General features: G+C 51.3%; 1 protein-coding gene across 7 annotated transcripts in view; it reads right to left on the bottom strand.

Annotated features, from left to right (window-relative positions):
* Positions 1-438: 438 nt before the first annotated feature.
* ZNF236 (zinc finger protein 236) overlaps positions 439-13,873 on the bottom strand; it is a 102,143-nt gene continuing 88,708 nt past the window's right edge. For 6 of the 7 annotated variants that reach the window (XM_060310166.2, XM_060310160.2, XM_060310159.1 and 3 more), the window contains 6 exons: positions 12,344-12,531; positions 8,125-8,253; positions 7,120-7,317; positions 4,862-4,991; positions 2,976-3,152; positions 439-2,140 (listed from right to left, as the gene is read on the bottom strand). In XM_060310166.2, the coding sequence (XP_060166149.1) occupies positions 2,016-2,140; positions 2,976-3,152; positions 4,862-4,991; positions 7,120-7,317; positions 8,125-8,253; positions 12,344-12,531 (947 nt within the window). In that variant the 3' untranslated portion in view covers positions 439-2,015. Of the gene's footprint in view, positions 2,141-2,975; positions 3,153-4,861; positions 4,992-7,119; positions 7,318-8,124; positions 8,254-12,343; positions 12,532-13,533; positions 13,601-13,873 lie in introns of those variants that run through there. The other variant, XM_060310165.1, reaches the window with a different exon arrangement.

Here is a 13,873-nt window from a genome sequence, read left to right as displayed (position 1 = left end):
TAGATTCACCTGGTAAGGCCTTACTTGGGCAGTGCACCAATACAATTCACTGAACTACGCTTTCTATACAATTAGGAATTAAACAAACCCCTTTTAGAGACTGACCTGAGATGACATTTAATGCTGAAACCAAAATAAATAACCTAGCAAAAACAAAATTTTTAAGATTTCAATCATTTCAACTTCGGAGATATTTGTTCACCAAAATTAATCAACATTTCTAAAATAGTTTAATACAAAATTATAAAAGAAAAGTGCAATAAAAGCAGAACCTTTAACTCTGGCGCAATGACAATTATTCTGAATAACAGACTGCAGCCAGGTATACACACTGACATCCAAGAAAAACCTCAGGGTATACAAGTCCAGCATCACAAGAATAAGTCAAATAAGGCTTTTTTTTTTCTCCCTTAAAAAAATATACAATACATAAAGCAGTTTGAAAAAAAAAAGTAATATTATTTAACAGTTTTCTGACTTAAATATTTTCACATAACAAAAGGTTTTATATCACTATCGATGTTACTTATATACATATGCCAGAAGCGTGAACAACAAAAAATCAAAAGACGCCCCTTCAAAAAATAACAGTAAAATGTCTCTTTCTTCAGGAATCTGAAATGAGCTCCTCTCTTAATATACAAAGTCCATACAATATTTATATCATAAAACTGCTCTCTTCTGAAACCAGCGAGGCAATGAGAGAGAAAATAAAGGCGATTATTTTTCAGGAAAAACAAAAACAAAAAACCAACCCCAGCTTTATGTCACAATGACAAGGATATCCATTTATTAATAAAATGAATACAATACTGATCTGAAGTGCTCGCTGGGAGGTAAAAACTCTGTCGCTCTCTCTGTAACTGGGACTAGTGCTTATTTACAAAATATACTGTTCGGCCACACAGAGGCCCATATATCTGTATATGTACATATGTATTTATATATAGAACATATAAATAATTTCAAAGGAGAGATTCACATGAAGTAAAGAAGTTTCCATCTTTGGAATGCTGTGGGAACGACACACACTCTGCCCCAGCGTGGGCAGCGCGGGGTAGGATTTGGTTTGGGACATGTTCAACGTGGCACCATTGATGATACTAAAGAATTCCCTGAAATAAAAAATACACCTGCTTATGCACGAAGAGAAAACCACGGGGCTCATACAGGTTCTTACCCTCAAAGTACAAATACACTTCTTAATCACTGAGGCGGACAGGGCTGCAGTCCCTTTGTTCCCAGGAGACCATTCTGTGATTTCGGACCTGCAGTGCATGGCTTGTGCTTTCTGCGGTAGCCCGACCCATGTACCCGAGTATCGACTCGGGCAGCGCGAGTGGCATCATCCCGCGCGGACAGCTGGATCCTCACGTGTGTGTCAGGCTTGCTCTACTCCCCGGGTGTACACCCCAGACACTGCATTCTTGTCACTAACGATTAGATATTTGTAATGGAGAGAGAACTGGTCCGGCCATCTCTCAAGGTATTAGTTATATTAACTTATGGTAGACTAAAAATTAGAGTCAATTTCTACTAATTTCAAAATTCACAGAGAAAAAGATGGAAAAAACCTCCCTGCGTGTTGTAACGTTTTTTCCGAACTTCATGCACCTATCTTATGTTTGTTTCATGAGCTATGCTTCTTATAACAGAAAGCATGAAGGAAAACCTATCTGGGTTTTTCCACGTTAACTTCTGTCTTTGCTAATACAAAGAAATCACACTACAATGAGAGTCCGATCCAGTTAATTTCTTTTTAACTAGACGCACTGGCCACGGAGTAGGCGAGACTGCTGACGTAGTACCTGAGTTCAGTGATTCGCAGAACAACAGCAACGTGCTTCCACCTTTCCCAGCTTTCTTCCTCAAGTCTCTGAAAGCCAATGATTCTTCAGATAATTTTCTAGCTGTTGTGGTAACATTTTTAACACTTGAGGCTTCAAAACAGAAATCCCAAGGGCTTTGTTCTTCTCCACACTTCACTCTGGAAACGTTCTCGGGGCCGGGCTGTGTCAGAACACGTTGGCCAGGGTCTGCCACTCGCTCGCGGGTTCCGGCTCCACCTCCTCCAGGTGGAGCGCACGGCTCAGCACCTCCCCTCCGTGCTCCTGGGGGACGGCGGGTTCCTGCAAGGTTCCTGCCGTGGTGATAAAGAAAGAGTCCCAGACATTCACTAGCACAAAATTATTCACATTTAAATAAGGACAACTTAAACGGAGACAAGAAATTCCTAAGTTGATTTGTTTTCCTTCCCGGTGAAAAAAGTCATCTGAGCTGCAGGTTTCATAATTCTGTCGGTGACGACAATTACTGTTACTTGAATACGAATACTTGAATACGCACAGAGCGCTCGTTCCCTATGCTCATAAAGCCTATGTTCGTATGACATCCTTGATGAGCGATTACTAATTAATACTAGTGATAACGACAGGCACAAGTTTTCTAACAGAAAGTAAAGCACGAAGCACTAGTGTGTAGATGTTAGAACTTCCTCTTCCTCAAAAACTTCACAACACGAAGGGTCCTACCCCTGTGGCTCCAGGAAAGCCCTGGGCACTACTCCCGCCACGCTCAGGCCGTCCGACTCCCCTCGTGGCCACAGCACCCAGACCGGCAGAGCAAGCCCAAGACGCAGGCTGTAACCCTCCCTGACTTGTCGCAGACACTCCGCGGGCTGCGTTCCAGCCCCCGCCCCAAGCCCCCCGCCCCTGCCTGTCTCCATAAAGGGTGCGGGCATTCCTGGACAACGCGGGAAACAAGGCGGACAGAGGGACGCCCCTGCCCTGCCGGCACCAATGCGGGGGAGTCAGCTCGGGGACACGGAGGCCCATCTGCGGAGCCACAGGGCACAGACTCGCCCGACCTGGACCCTGAGCCTGAGGCGGGGACGCAGGGCCAACCCCTGGGGGCCGGCCGGGCGCGGACCGCTCAGCTCACAGAGCCCCGCGCACCGTGCAGCCAGGACGCCTCACCCGCGTAGCTGTGGGCCCGCTTCATGTGCAGCTTCATGTTGCTCTTCTGCGTGAAGCCCATGACACAGTAGTTGCACCGGTAGGGCCGCTCCCCCGTGTGCTTCTTCATGTGCACCTGCAGCGCGCTCTTCTGGTTGAAGGCCTTCTCGCAGAGGGTGCAGTGGAATGGCCGCTCCCCTGGGGACAGACAGCACAGTCAGCGTCCCTGATAGATGGCGCTCGACGAGCACACACAGCACAGAGTAACTCCGAAGAAGGGATGCGAGTTTAACAGCAGGCTAAGGACGTTCCTCACTCAGGATGCTAACCCACAGGGTTCCAGCAAGGCCACTCCATGGGGAGCCATGAAAGACACCTTGATCAAAAGCTATGGAAAGTCCTAGAAGCACCCAGAAATAAAGGTAGAGCACATATGGTTCAAACAAAATGTTTCTAATCCATTTTGAGCAGAAAAGCAAAAAGACATTAAGGACATGGGAATATCAAATCCAATTGACTAAAAGTATGGTTTATACAATATGCTTCAAACGGTACTTAATTGCTTTCAAGCTGACGTGGAAACTGACAAATGGAGGGAAAAGTCGCCAAGCTGACTTCCGCTGGGGGCCTGCCCAGGTGAACGCCTGCCCTACAGCCACACTGCGGAGTCCGGCCCGCCCCACGCAGCATCTCTCTGCTTCCACCCCCTGCGGCCCTGGCAGTCCTGCCACCCCTCGCTGTCACGCACCCACTTCCAAGTCCCAGGGACCGGGTCCCTTCCTGCCCCAGGGCCTGGCACAGCCCTTCCCCCTGGCCTTGAAGGTTCTTTCCCACATGCTCTGCCACGCTGCCTCTCGGGGTCACGTGCCAGCACCCCCAGGGCTGTCCTGGGAGCACCTGGTCCTCAGCCCCCCAGGTGTCCCTCCACAGCCAACGACAAAGGAGGTCTTCCTGCAGCTTGCCTAGGGCAGGCAGAGTCCCAAAAATGGCCCCCCAAGGTCTCCTGCCCTGAACTCTGGGCCTGGGACTATGATGACGTCATGCCTGAGAAACGAGAACGGCCACAGATGAACTAGGTCGCTCGTCAGATGACTGGGAGTGACCAAAAGGGAGACTGCCCTGCGGGCCCACCCTGATCACACCGTCCTCAGAAGCTGGGATTCTCTGGAGACGGAAGGGGAAGCTGAAGACATCAGGAGCTGGAGTGACGACGGGGCACCCATGTGAGCAGGGACGTGGCCCCAGTGACAGCCACAAGGTGCCCACTTTACACACATGCCAAACCCTTCACGTGCATCTACGCTAGTAAAAACGGCAGTCGTTTCTCTCGCTTGTGCTTTTGAACGAATGCATTATGAAGTAACCTCATGGTTGTTTTTCACTCAAGAGCTACTTGCTGGACACCCGGTGGGCGCCGGGTCTGCGCTGACAGGCAAGGGGCATCCCTGAGGACACATGGCCCGCAGGCTGGGGAGGGCTGCCGGGCACCTGCTGACCACACAGGAGGCCCTCATGCCAGCCGGGGCACCAGCGGAGCAGGGCCTCTCGGGAGGAGGCGTCCGTGTGAAGGTGAGTCAGAGACGGCCGGCAAAGGGACAGAAGGGCTGGGAAGACGATGACCCACCAGAGAGCACCGGGAAAAGGGTGGGCGCCAGACAGAGAGCTGGATGCGGGGAGAGACCTGCCTGTGGCCGCGGGGCCTCGGGGGCTCAGGGAGGTCTGGCGGGCTCTGCCGGGGGTGCTCAGGGGGAGCCTCCGAGGGCTCTGGCCCGGCTGCCAGGTGAATAGAGGCCTGGAGGGGTGCACAGAAGATCAGAGAGGGTGGGAGGCCGAGCCCGTGGTCCCGAGGAGACGGAGGGGCGGAGGGGGAACGAAGCACGGCTGTGGGGGTCCCGCCGCGCGGTCACCTGTGTGGATGCGGCTGTGTCGCTCCAGCTGGCTTGGTTTGGCAAAGGCCTTCTCACAAGTGTCACACTGGAACACCCTCGGCTTCTGAGAGCTCAAGGAAGGACCGGCTTGATGCGTCTGCATGTGCTCCTGGTAAAGACAAACACACATGTGAGGAATACTGAAGATCCTACCAGAACTTTAGACTTGAAACAGGAGAGGAAAACCCGGCGCAGAAAGGCCCGTCAGTGGGAGGAGGACCACAGGCTCGCCTCCGATCCGGACCCTCGTGGGCGTTCCCGGAGCAGAGTCGGAGGTGGTACCCGGTGGATGGGAGGCCGGGCCTGCAGCTTGCCAGGGAGACCCAGGCTCCCCCCGAGCCCCTGGGCTGCATCTGGGCGGGGTGGTGTCTCGGCCTCCCTCCCTGTCGGCCACCGTGACAGTTGTTACAGGACCGGCTGGATATTTTGCAGGATGTCCCTCAACTGAGAGGTGTCTGATGTTTTCCTCATCACCAGACCAGGGCTGTGGGCTGTGGGGTGTGGGCCGTGGGGAGTTCCGTGCCATTTCCATCCCACAGTATCATCACTGCTGGCACTGACTCTGATCACGCAGGCAGCATCTGTCAGGTTTCTCCAGAGAAGGGCGGCCATTTGTACCCCCTCCCATCACGTGCCCTTGCTGCCGCTCGCCCCTAAGGAGTGGGGCCACCCCCTCTTGGGGACAGCATCCACAGGGGCTACTCGGGATTCTTCTGCACGGGAGACTAGCCTGTTCAGTCGATCATGTTTCCACCAGTAACGATCGTGGAGGTTTTGCACTGTGGGCTATAACCCAATTCTACTTTGTTTTCTTGCCCCGGCTGCTCCAGCTTTGGCCCCTAGGAACTCTTTCAGTTGCCCCCGTGTCCCCCTGACACGGTCCCGTCATATACTGCATGTGGGTGTGATGGGTACTTCCTTATTTTCTGGCACAATGTAATTTTTTAAAAATTCCAGATTTCTGAAGGTCATCAAGAGAAAGTAACTTATAAGTATTAAAAGGCCAAATTTAGTATTTCAAACTGTGGATGTTTATGGAAGAATTATGTCTATATATAGTAACATATACGATTTTAAACATCTTAAATTTTCTTGAACCATTTTTATTCTTTTCCCTCTTCAAAAGGATTTCTTCTCTATCAGGCTGTAACGTTAGTATAGTTATAATTTCTGTACTGTCTACTAAGAGCTCAGTGCAGGCCTTAAGTGCTTTATATTCCTCAAACTCACCCTAAAATGTAAGTATTAACACCCTTATTTTATAAAGCAGGAAACTGAAGCTGCAGACGGTACGTGACCCGACCAGGAGCACAGAGGCTCTAAGTGGCAGAGGCAGAGGCACACAGAGGTCGGGCGGGGCTGGGGGCCCCTCAGGCATAAGGAGCGCTCGCCAACCTCACCGACCTCGCGCTGCAGCCTCTGCAAGAAGACTTCGTTTGACAGTGTTTTGCTTTTAAAAACGAACATGGAGTCTCTTTTCAGAACACATTAATACTGGGGCTTCTCATCTCAGAAAACAGTAGAAAAAGAGGCGAGAGGTGCCAGGCAGATGGAGGCCTGGAGAACAGAAACTCGGTTTACTGACTGACCGTCTCCTCTAAAGGCCCTGAAAAAGGAAGAGTGGGATTCACTGTGCAATCAGGCGTCACAGGATTCTCGTGCTTTTGGTAACTAAGCAGCAGCAGAGGAGGGGCTCTGGCCTGGAAGTCACAGGCCTGGGCACTCCCCCTGACCGGTGGTCCTGGAAGTCACATCACAGTACCCTTCCTCATTCTTTCCTCTACTGTGTGGACATCCCAGAGTGGGACCCTCAGGTTGTCCCCAATGACTGGCAGCTACGAACAACGCTGACCTAACCCTGAGCTCGGGCAGGCATATATGCCTTTGTGCCAACTCTCATGGTGGGAGCCGCTCTCGCGTGGTTAGGTATCGCCTAATTCCCCTGCAGGATGCCAGACCAATTCTGCAGCCTGCCAGCCGTCACGGAAGTTCCTGCCTCCCCAGAGCCCTGCTCATAGGTGCCGACAGAGCTCTCATACGTGTCCCCGCGATGGGAGAAACGGCATCTCAAGGTGATCTGTAAATATGTTCACCTCCATGGGCCTTTCCTCGGAAAGAGATGGGAACCGTGTCGCTCACTAGGAAGAGTCCTGACCCCACTGAGTCCTAGGCCCGTGCAGCGCCTCTGACCTGAAGCGAAGAGCGGCGACGCTGCCGGGAGGGGGGCGGGGGCGTACCTTGAGGTGCGTGGCGCGCTTGAAGGCCTTCCTGCACACGGGGCAGACGTGGATGCGCTCCCGGCCGTGCATCTCCTTGCTGTGGTGCAGCAGCAGGGCGGCCGAGGCGAAGGTGCGGCCACACTCCAGGCACTGGTGCAGCCGGCCCTCCTTCTCGGGCTGCCCACCCTGGGCCAGGTTAGGAGACACGTCCGTCACCTGGAGCGGGTCAGAAATCCCGGCTTGACGGGACCGGCGCGAGGGGTACAGGCAGCCCCGCCCCGAACCCAGCCCCCGAGCTCGGCTGTCATCTGTGGGAGGCGGCCGGACTCCTGGCCTCCCGTGGGAGCAGCTGCAACGAGCAGCTCAGGCGTGCCTCAAGCACGCTGACCGGGCAGGCTCTGGGAAGCAGAGCACGGCGCCGGCTGGGACCCCAGCCGCAGACCCGGCCCCCAGGTCACTTGTCGTGGCCACTGCGGGCGAGGTCCTCACCCCTCGTCTTTACTTCTCTGCAAAGTTCCAGGAGTTTTTAGGCCTTTATACGTGGAACTCTGTCATTTACTACGTGTTCGTCCACCCTCACCCCCGCTGCCAAACTGCGTTTAAGAAAAAGGACTAGTCAAAGGAGAAATAGGTCATGCACACACACGTGAACGTGTATACTATGAAAAAGTATAGCAAGACTTGAAAGAATCAGCAAAGGTATGACAGGAAATCCTACAAAAAGAACAAAGGCAAGTAAATGGCCACGTGCAATCTGATCAGTGGGCAAGTAAAGAAGACAGTGATAGATTTAAAACTACACTTCCGCATTACTGGAAAATCATGGAACAAACGAGACCCAGTGCTAACCCCCCACCCCCGGGTCCTTCCTGCTCAGCACCTGCTCGTCTCTCGGGAGACACACGTCTTCAGGCTGGCGCCGAGCCCGGCCATGCAGGACTCTCCAGGACCCTCCATCCCATCCCTTCTGAAGCTACGCTTTTTGAAAACTATGAGAGATTGTGGATAAAACTTGTGCTGTACCTGATAGGCGATTTCTTCACAGGCTGCCGACGGCTGTGGAGTGGGGCTCACCAGGATGACCTGGGGCGAGCCCGCACCCCCAGGGCCCGAGAGAGCGGGGTCCGTGAGCAAGGCTGGGAACTGCTGACCCTGGCAGAGGTGATTACTGCTTTAGAAGTTGTGACATGATCAAATCCAGTTGTAATTTAAAAGATCTCTTATGGTGCAGTAACTTCAGAAAACAAGCTGGCAGGTCCTCAAACGCTAACCACAGAATCACCATATGACTCAGCAATTCCGCTCAGAGAAACGAAAACCTACATCCACTTGAAACCTTGTACAGGAATGTGCACAGCAGCACTATTCACAACAGCCCAAACAGGCAGAGAACCCCAATATCCATGAACTGATGAACCAACAGACAAAATGTGGTACAGCTATACAATGGAACAGTATTCATCAATAAAACAGAATGATGATGACACGGCTACAACGTGTGCAAGCCAGTGAAGGAGGCCAGTCACAAGGACCAGAGTCTTATGATTCCATTTATGGGAAGTGCCCAGAATCGGCAAATCTGCAGAGAGTGGATCAGTGGTTGCCAGGGGCTGGGGGAGACCTGCAGGGGTGGGGTGGATCTGGGGTCGAGGGAGGGACTTGGGGAGTGACTGCTAACTGCTAATGGGACAAGGGTTCTTCTCAGGTGATGACCTGTTCTAAAATTTGATATGGTGATGGTTGTACAGCTCCGCAAACATACTAAAGACCATTAAATTGCACACTTTAAATACATGGGTGAACTTTACGATATATAAATTATATCTCAGTAACCTTGTAAAAAAAATATATATATATAAAGGACATTTGTTTAAAAATAGACATACAAAACTACTTTGAGTCTTACTGCCACGCCAGCACACCTTTATCAACTGACTGTGAATCTGAGACAGAGAGAGAGAATGGATGTGGTGAGGGCGATGCAGGGAATGAGTGCAGAGACGAAGTTCAACCTAAAGGAACCAACACTGTACTGCAAATGCAGGCTCCATACTAAGAACACAACTCGAACTGCTACCATTAAAGCTGATTCTAAGTGTATTTCACACATCCTCAAAACACTCACTCAAAACCATGGATTTGAAGAATCCCCATCAATGCACGATGCTAAGGGGTAAGGGGTCACACGGCCACACAGAACATGGCCCATGTCGCTGGGGGCCTGCAAGCTGAAGGGGAGGGCTGCTGCTCAATGCCCTCACGGGACTGACACAGGCTGAGCCCCAACCGGGAGGACAGAGGCAAGGAGCGGGCAGGGAGATGAAATGCAGGGCCAGACGGCACTGTGAGCACTTCCTCCACCAGAGGATTTCAGGTGCACTTCTTACTGCAAAGACGCCGCCCAAGGCAGATGGGGAAACAAAGGCAACGGGGTAGAATATGGGATATACGGGGCAGAAAATAAATTTACAAGGTCATCTAGATTCTAGAAAAAAGAGAGCTTCAATTAAGATTCTTTACTTTCCATAGGCGATTTTTTAAAAAGTGAAATAACATTTTAGGTATCTCCATCCATCAGTCCAATTTTCTTACACAAACGTGGGATGGATTGAAAAGTTCCTATGTACCCTAATAAAGCATCATGTCCACTACCCCCCTTACACAGGGAAGTCGGTTGAATATTGCTATCTTCAAGTAGCAGTTACTGCTGCACTTCTACGTGTCTGTGTCTGGCTTTGGCCCCCACTCTGATTAGACAGTTGGTACCCAGTGTTGGTACCCAATTTTGAAAAATCAATCAAATTTGTCAATCAAAATTAATAAATTCACATTTCCTTATTTTATTAATCAAGAACAAATCCAACTGCTGGCCAGAAATTCTGACACACCTGAAGAAGTGCTGGCTCAATAAATTCACATATTCCCAACTAAAGCTAAGACATTTGAGACTCTTAGCTCATACAGGTTTATCAAGGAGAAATTACAATTCCTTTTTGTTTTGAAATGACAACACTGTAGAAGAGATCAGCAGTTGTCAGGGGGAAGGGGAAGCAGATGTGGCTAAAAGGGCAACCTGAGGGATCCTTGTGGGGATGGGCGTGTTCTGCGTCCTGACTGTGCCAATGACAACACCTGGAGGGTGCGGTGCCCTGGTTTTACAAGATGCTACCACTGGAGAAACTGGGTAGGGGGTCTACGGGATCTGTGCTATTTCTTACAACTGCCTGCGAATCCACAATTATCTCAAAATAAAAAAGCTTAATTAAAAAGAATCCTGAATACGACGTGATTTACTAGCTTATGGCTGGTGTTCCAAAGGCTAATGTTAAGTATTCTAATGCAAATGCCCTGATTCAAAAATCAAGTGCCTAATAAAATAAATGCTCAACAATTAGCTATACTTACAGAAATGATGACCTGAATCCGCTAAAATGGCATCATCTAGAAGTCACTTATTTTTGGTTTGTATTATTACTTGCAGTCTGTTTCTTTGCTATATTTCATTTACACTGAGGTGGAAATTGTAATAATTCTCATTCCCCAAGTGCACATGAATTTTGTAGACCCCTCAACTGCTCAGGGGGCCCAGGCTGCTGAGTCAAAATCGCCTGGGAGGGAGCGTTCTGGTCGGCCGGGACAGAAGCCCCTCGCATGCAGTGTCCCACGTGTTCCCTGGGGAAAGGGCCGGGCATGCTGGCAGGGGATCTCACAGGGCGTGAGCCCAGAGCGAGCAGAGGACACGTGACCGTTCTACAAAGGGAAAGAGGGAGGACCTAGAAGAGCTAACCCATCTTCCTGCAGTCAAAACAGCCAGCACGCACCTGTGGCAGGATCAGAAGAGACCCTGCTCTGGATGCCACAGCCATCAGCGTTTCCCTGCACAGTGAGAGCCCAGAGCGGAGACGAGGCTCCAGCCAGGAGAGCAGGTGACTGTCTACTCTGCTGCCCAGCCTGCCTCTTCACAGCCAGCGACACGCACAGCCGGGCACACGCACAGCCGGGCACACACACAGCCAGGGACACGCACAGCCGGGCACATGCCAGGGACACACACAGCCAGGCACATGCACAGCTGGGCACACGCACAGCCGTGCACACACACAGCCAGGGACACGCACAGCCAGGGACACGCACAGCCAGGGTCACGCACAGCCGGGCACACGCACAGCCGGGCACACGCACAGCCAGGGACACGCACAGCCGGGCACACGCACAGCCAGGGACACGCACAGCCGGGCACACGCACAGCCGGGCACACGCACAGCCAGGGACACGCACAGCCAGGGACACGCACAGCCGGGCACACGCACAGCCGGGCACACGCACAGCCAGGGACATGCACAGCCGGGCACATGCCAGGTACACGCACAGCCGGGCGCACACACAGCCAGGGACACGCACAGCCGGGCACACGCACAGCCGGGCACACGCACAGCCAGGGACACGCACAGCCGGGCACATGCCAGGTACACGCACAGCCGGGCGCACACACAGCCAGGGACATGCACAGCCGGGCACACGCACAGCCGGGCACACGCACAGACAGGGACCAGCAGACAGGTCCGCTGTCGAAACTCCTACAGCGCTTTACTACAGGGATTCATCACTGTAATTAATCATCCTTTCTCATGAGTTTTCTAATTAAGCTGTGAAAGGTTTTTCGGCATCTTAAGCTCAATGCGTTATCTAAAATGTACACCCTTCTATCCAGCACATCTCCTGCAGGGATTCATCTAAGAACATAAGTGATACAGAGCATAAGAATTTCCACCCTACTAATAACAAACCCTGGATGCAATGCAGTGCCCCTCAGTAAACTCATCTACAAGACGAACGGTGGTACAGCCATTACAAACGTCTGCACTGCTGAAATCATTGATGGGAAGATATTCACAATATAATTAATGAGAGGGGGAAAAGTTTACACTACACGATATATACGTGAGCTCATTTCTGTAAAAGTTAGAAAATACGCATCTGTACGTATGCATAGAAAGGTTTAGAAGGGAAGACACACTCAAACGTTAAATGCAGTTCCGTTTGGGTAGTGGATTTTTTTAAATGCTTTTCTGTATTGTCTGGATTTTCTTGTACTCCCCACTTTGCATTTAACAAATTACTTTTTCAATTTAATCAGAAAAAACCACTTCAGCTTTGAAAGAGCGTATTCAGAACACACACTCAGGAAAGTGATAAGTTCCCCAGGACGACCCCGTGGGGCGGGGGGAACACAGGAACTCACCTGAGAAGCGATGTTGAGCGTGACCGTGTCCAGCCCCCCGGAGAGCAAACCCTGAGTGTCAGCCAGGGTCAGCGTGACGCTGGCCTCTGCCCCCACTCCCGATGAGGACATGACCAGGTTCTGGGCAGATGTGGCAGATGGGGACATGGGTGTTGTCAAAGGCAGGCTTCCAGCTGTGGCATTAAGTTCTACAGAAGAGGCAAAACGGGAAAGTAGGTAAGTCCAATGTTATTCGCACGGGAAGACAATTCTCATAAAGGAACGCATCTGTCATAGTCAGCATTTACAGTGCCTAAGCTTGTGAAAGTGCATGAAGGCATCACAGTATCTTTGATTCCAACGTTATGGCAAGGCTTTTGTAAATATCTACACGTTCTTACGCGTAAATGTACTCTGCTTCTGAAGTGTAAACAGAGAAAAAAGCCGTAAAAGAGAGTGAAAAAGTGACCCTGAGGCCCAGTCACCGCTGCCAGTGCAGAAGGAGACTCAGACAAGAATTTCCAGGACACTGTCCTCATCCAGGACCAGAGACCAGCCTGGAGAGAGGAATGAAATGGGACCCACTGAGCGACAACCAGCTCCACAGTGTAACATCTGACAACTCTGCTTACGTTCACCTATTCTGAAACACAGGCAATCAAAATCAACCTCATGCAATCCTTTAAATACTAATTTATCCTGCAGGGCACCTTAATCTTCTTTGGAGAACAAAACAAAACACTATAATATTTTCCCCTTGTAGCTAATGATATAACAGAAAGGAAGACGTCTGGGACAGATCGGGCAAAGAAAGGAAGGCCTTCTCTTCCACAACACTGAAACTCATGCACCTACTGGCAAACGAAATGGGCTTAGCATGGTACTATCAAAGTCCTGTGGCGGGCACCAACAAAACACAACTGTTTAAAGTTTTTACTTGTAAGCATAACACACATGCACATGCACGTGTACACACACACACACGCACAATTCTCACAAGCTGTCCTTCCATTCACCTAGCAAACGTGACTTATCACCCACTTGCGTCAGCCACCGTTCCAGGTGCTAGCGACCCCAAGATGACACCTAAAGCAGAAATTCCGAACACTAGTCCCTAATTAGGTCTGAACACAAAACACCACGAGACTCCCGCGGTCCTCTGCTGAGACCTGGGTCTGCCCGCGTCGGGCACAGGGAACCAGGCTACTTACTTGTAACTGGCGTCCTCCACAGATCCACACTCCCGGAGTCCCACACTGTGCTGCACACACCTGGAACCTTCAAAAGCAGTACAACCATTAGGAGGCTGGGAGTCTCCGCTCTGAAGCAGCCACGCGGCTCCCGAGAACCTCGCCAGCCCCCCCTCACTCGCGTCTGCACAGCGCGCGTGCCCGGCCGCCAGGACGGGAGGGGAGTGTGGATCTGCGGAGGTACCCGGGCCACCTCCTCACCGGGCATCCCCTCCACACACCCGCCATCGGGAGGGGTGAGGATGAACAAGAAGGACCCTGCAGGACCTGGCGAGGAGCAGCTCCACGAGCTGCTGTTCAG

This window comes from Globicephala melas, chromosome 13, assembly GCF_963455315.2.
Source record: "Globicephala melas chromosome 13, mGloMel1.2, whole genome shotgun sequence".
Classification (NCBI taxonomy): domain Eukaryota; kingdom Metazoa; phylum Chordata; class Mammalia; order Artiodactyla; family Delphinidae; genus Globicephala; species Globicephala melas.
The sequence above is the reverse complement of the archived record's forward strand: the minus strand, read 5'-3'. Positions and strand labels throughout refer to the sequence as shown.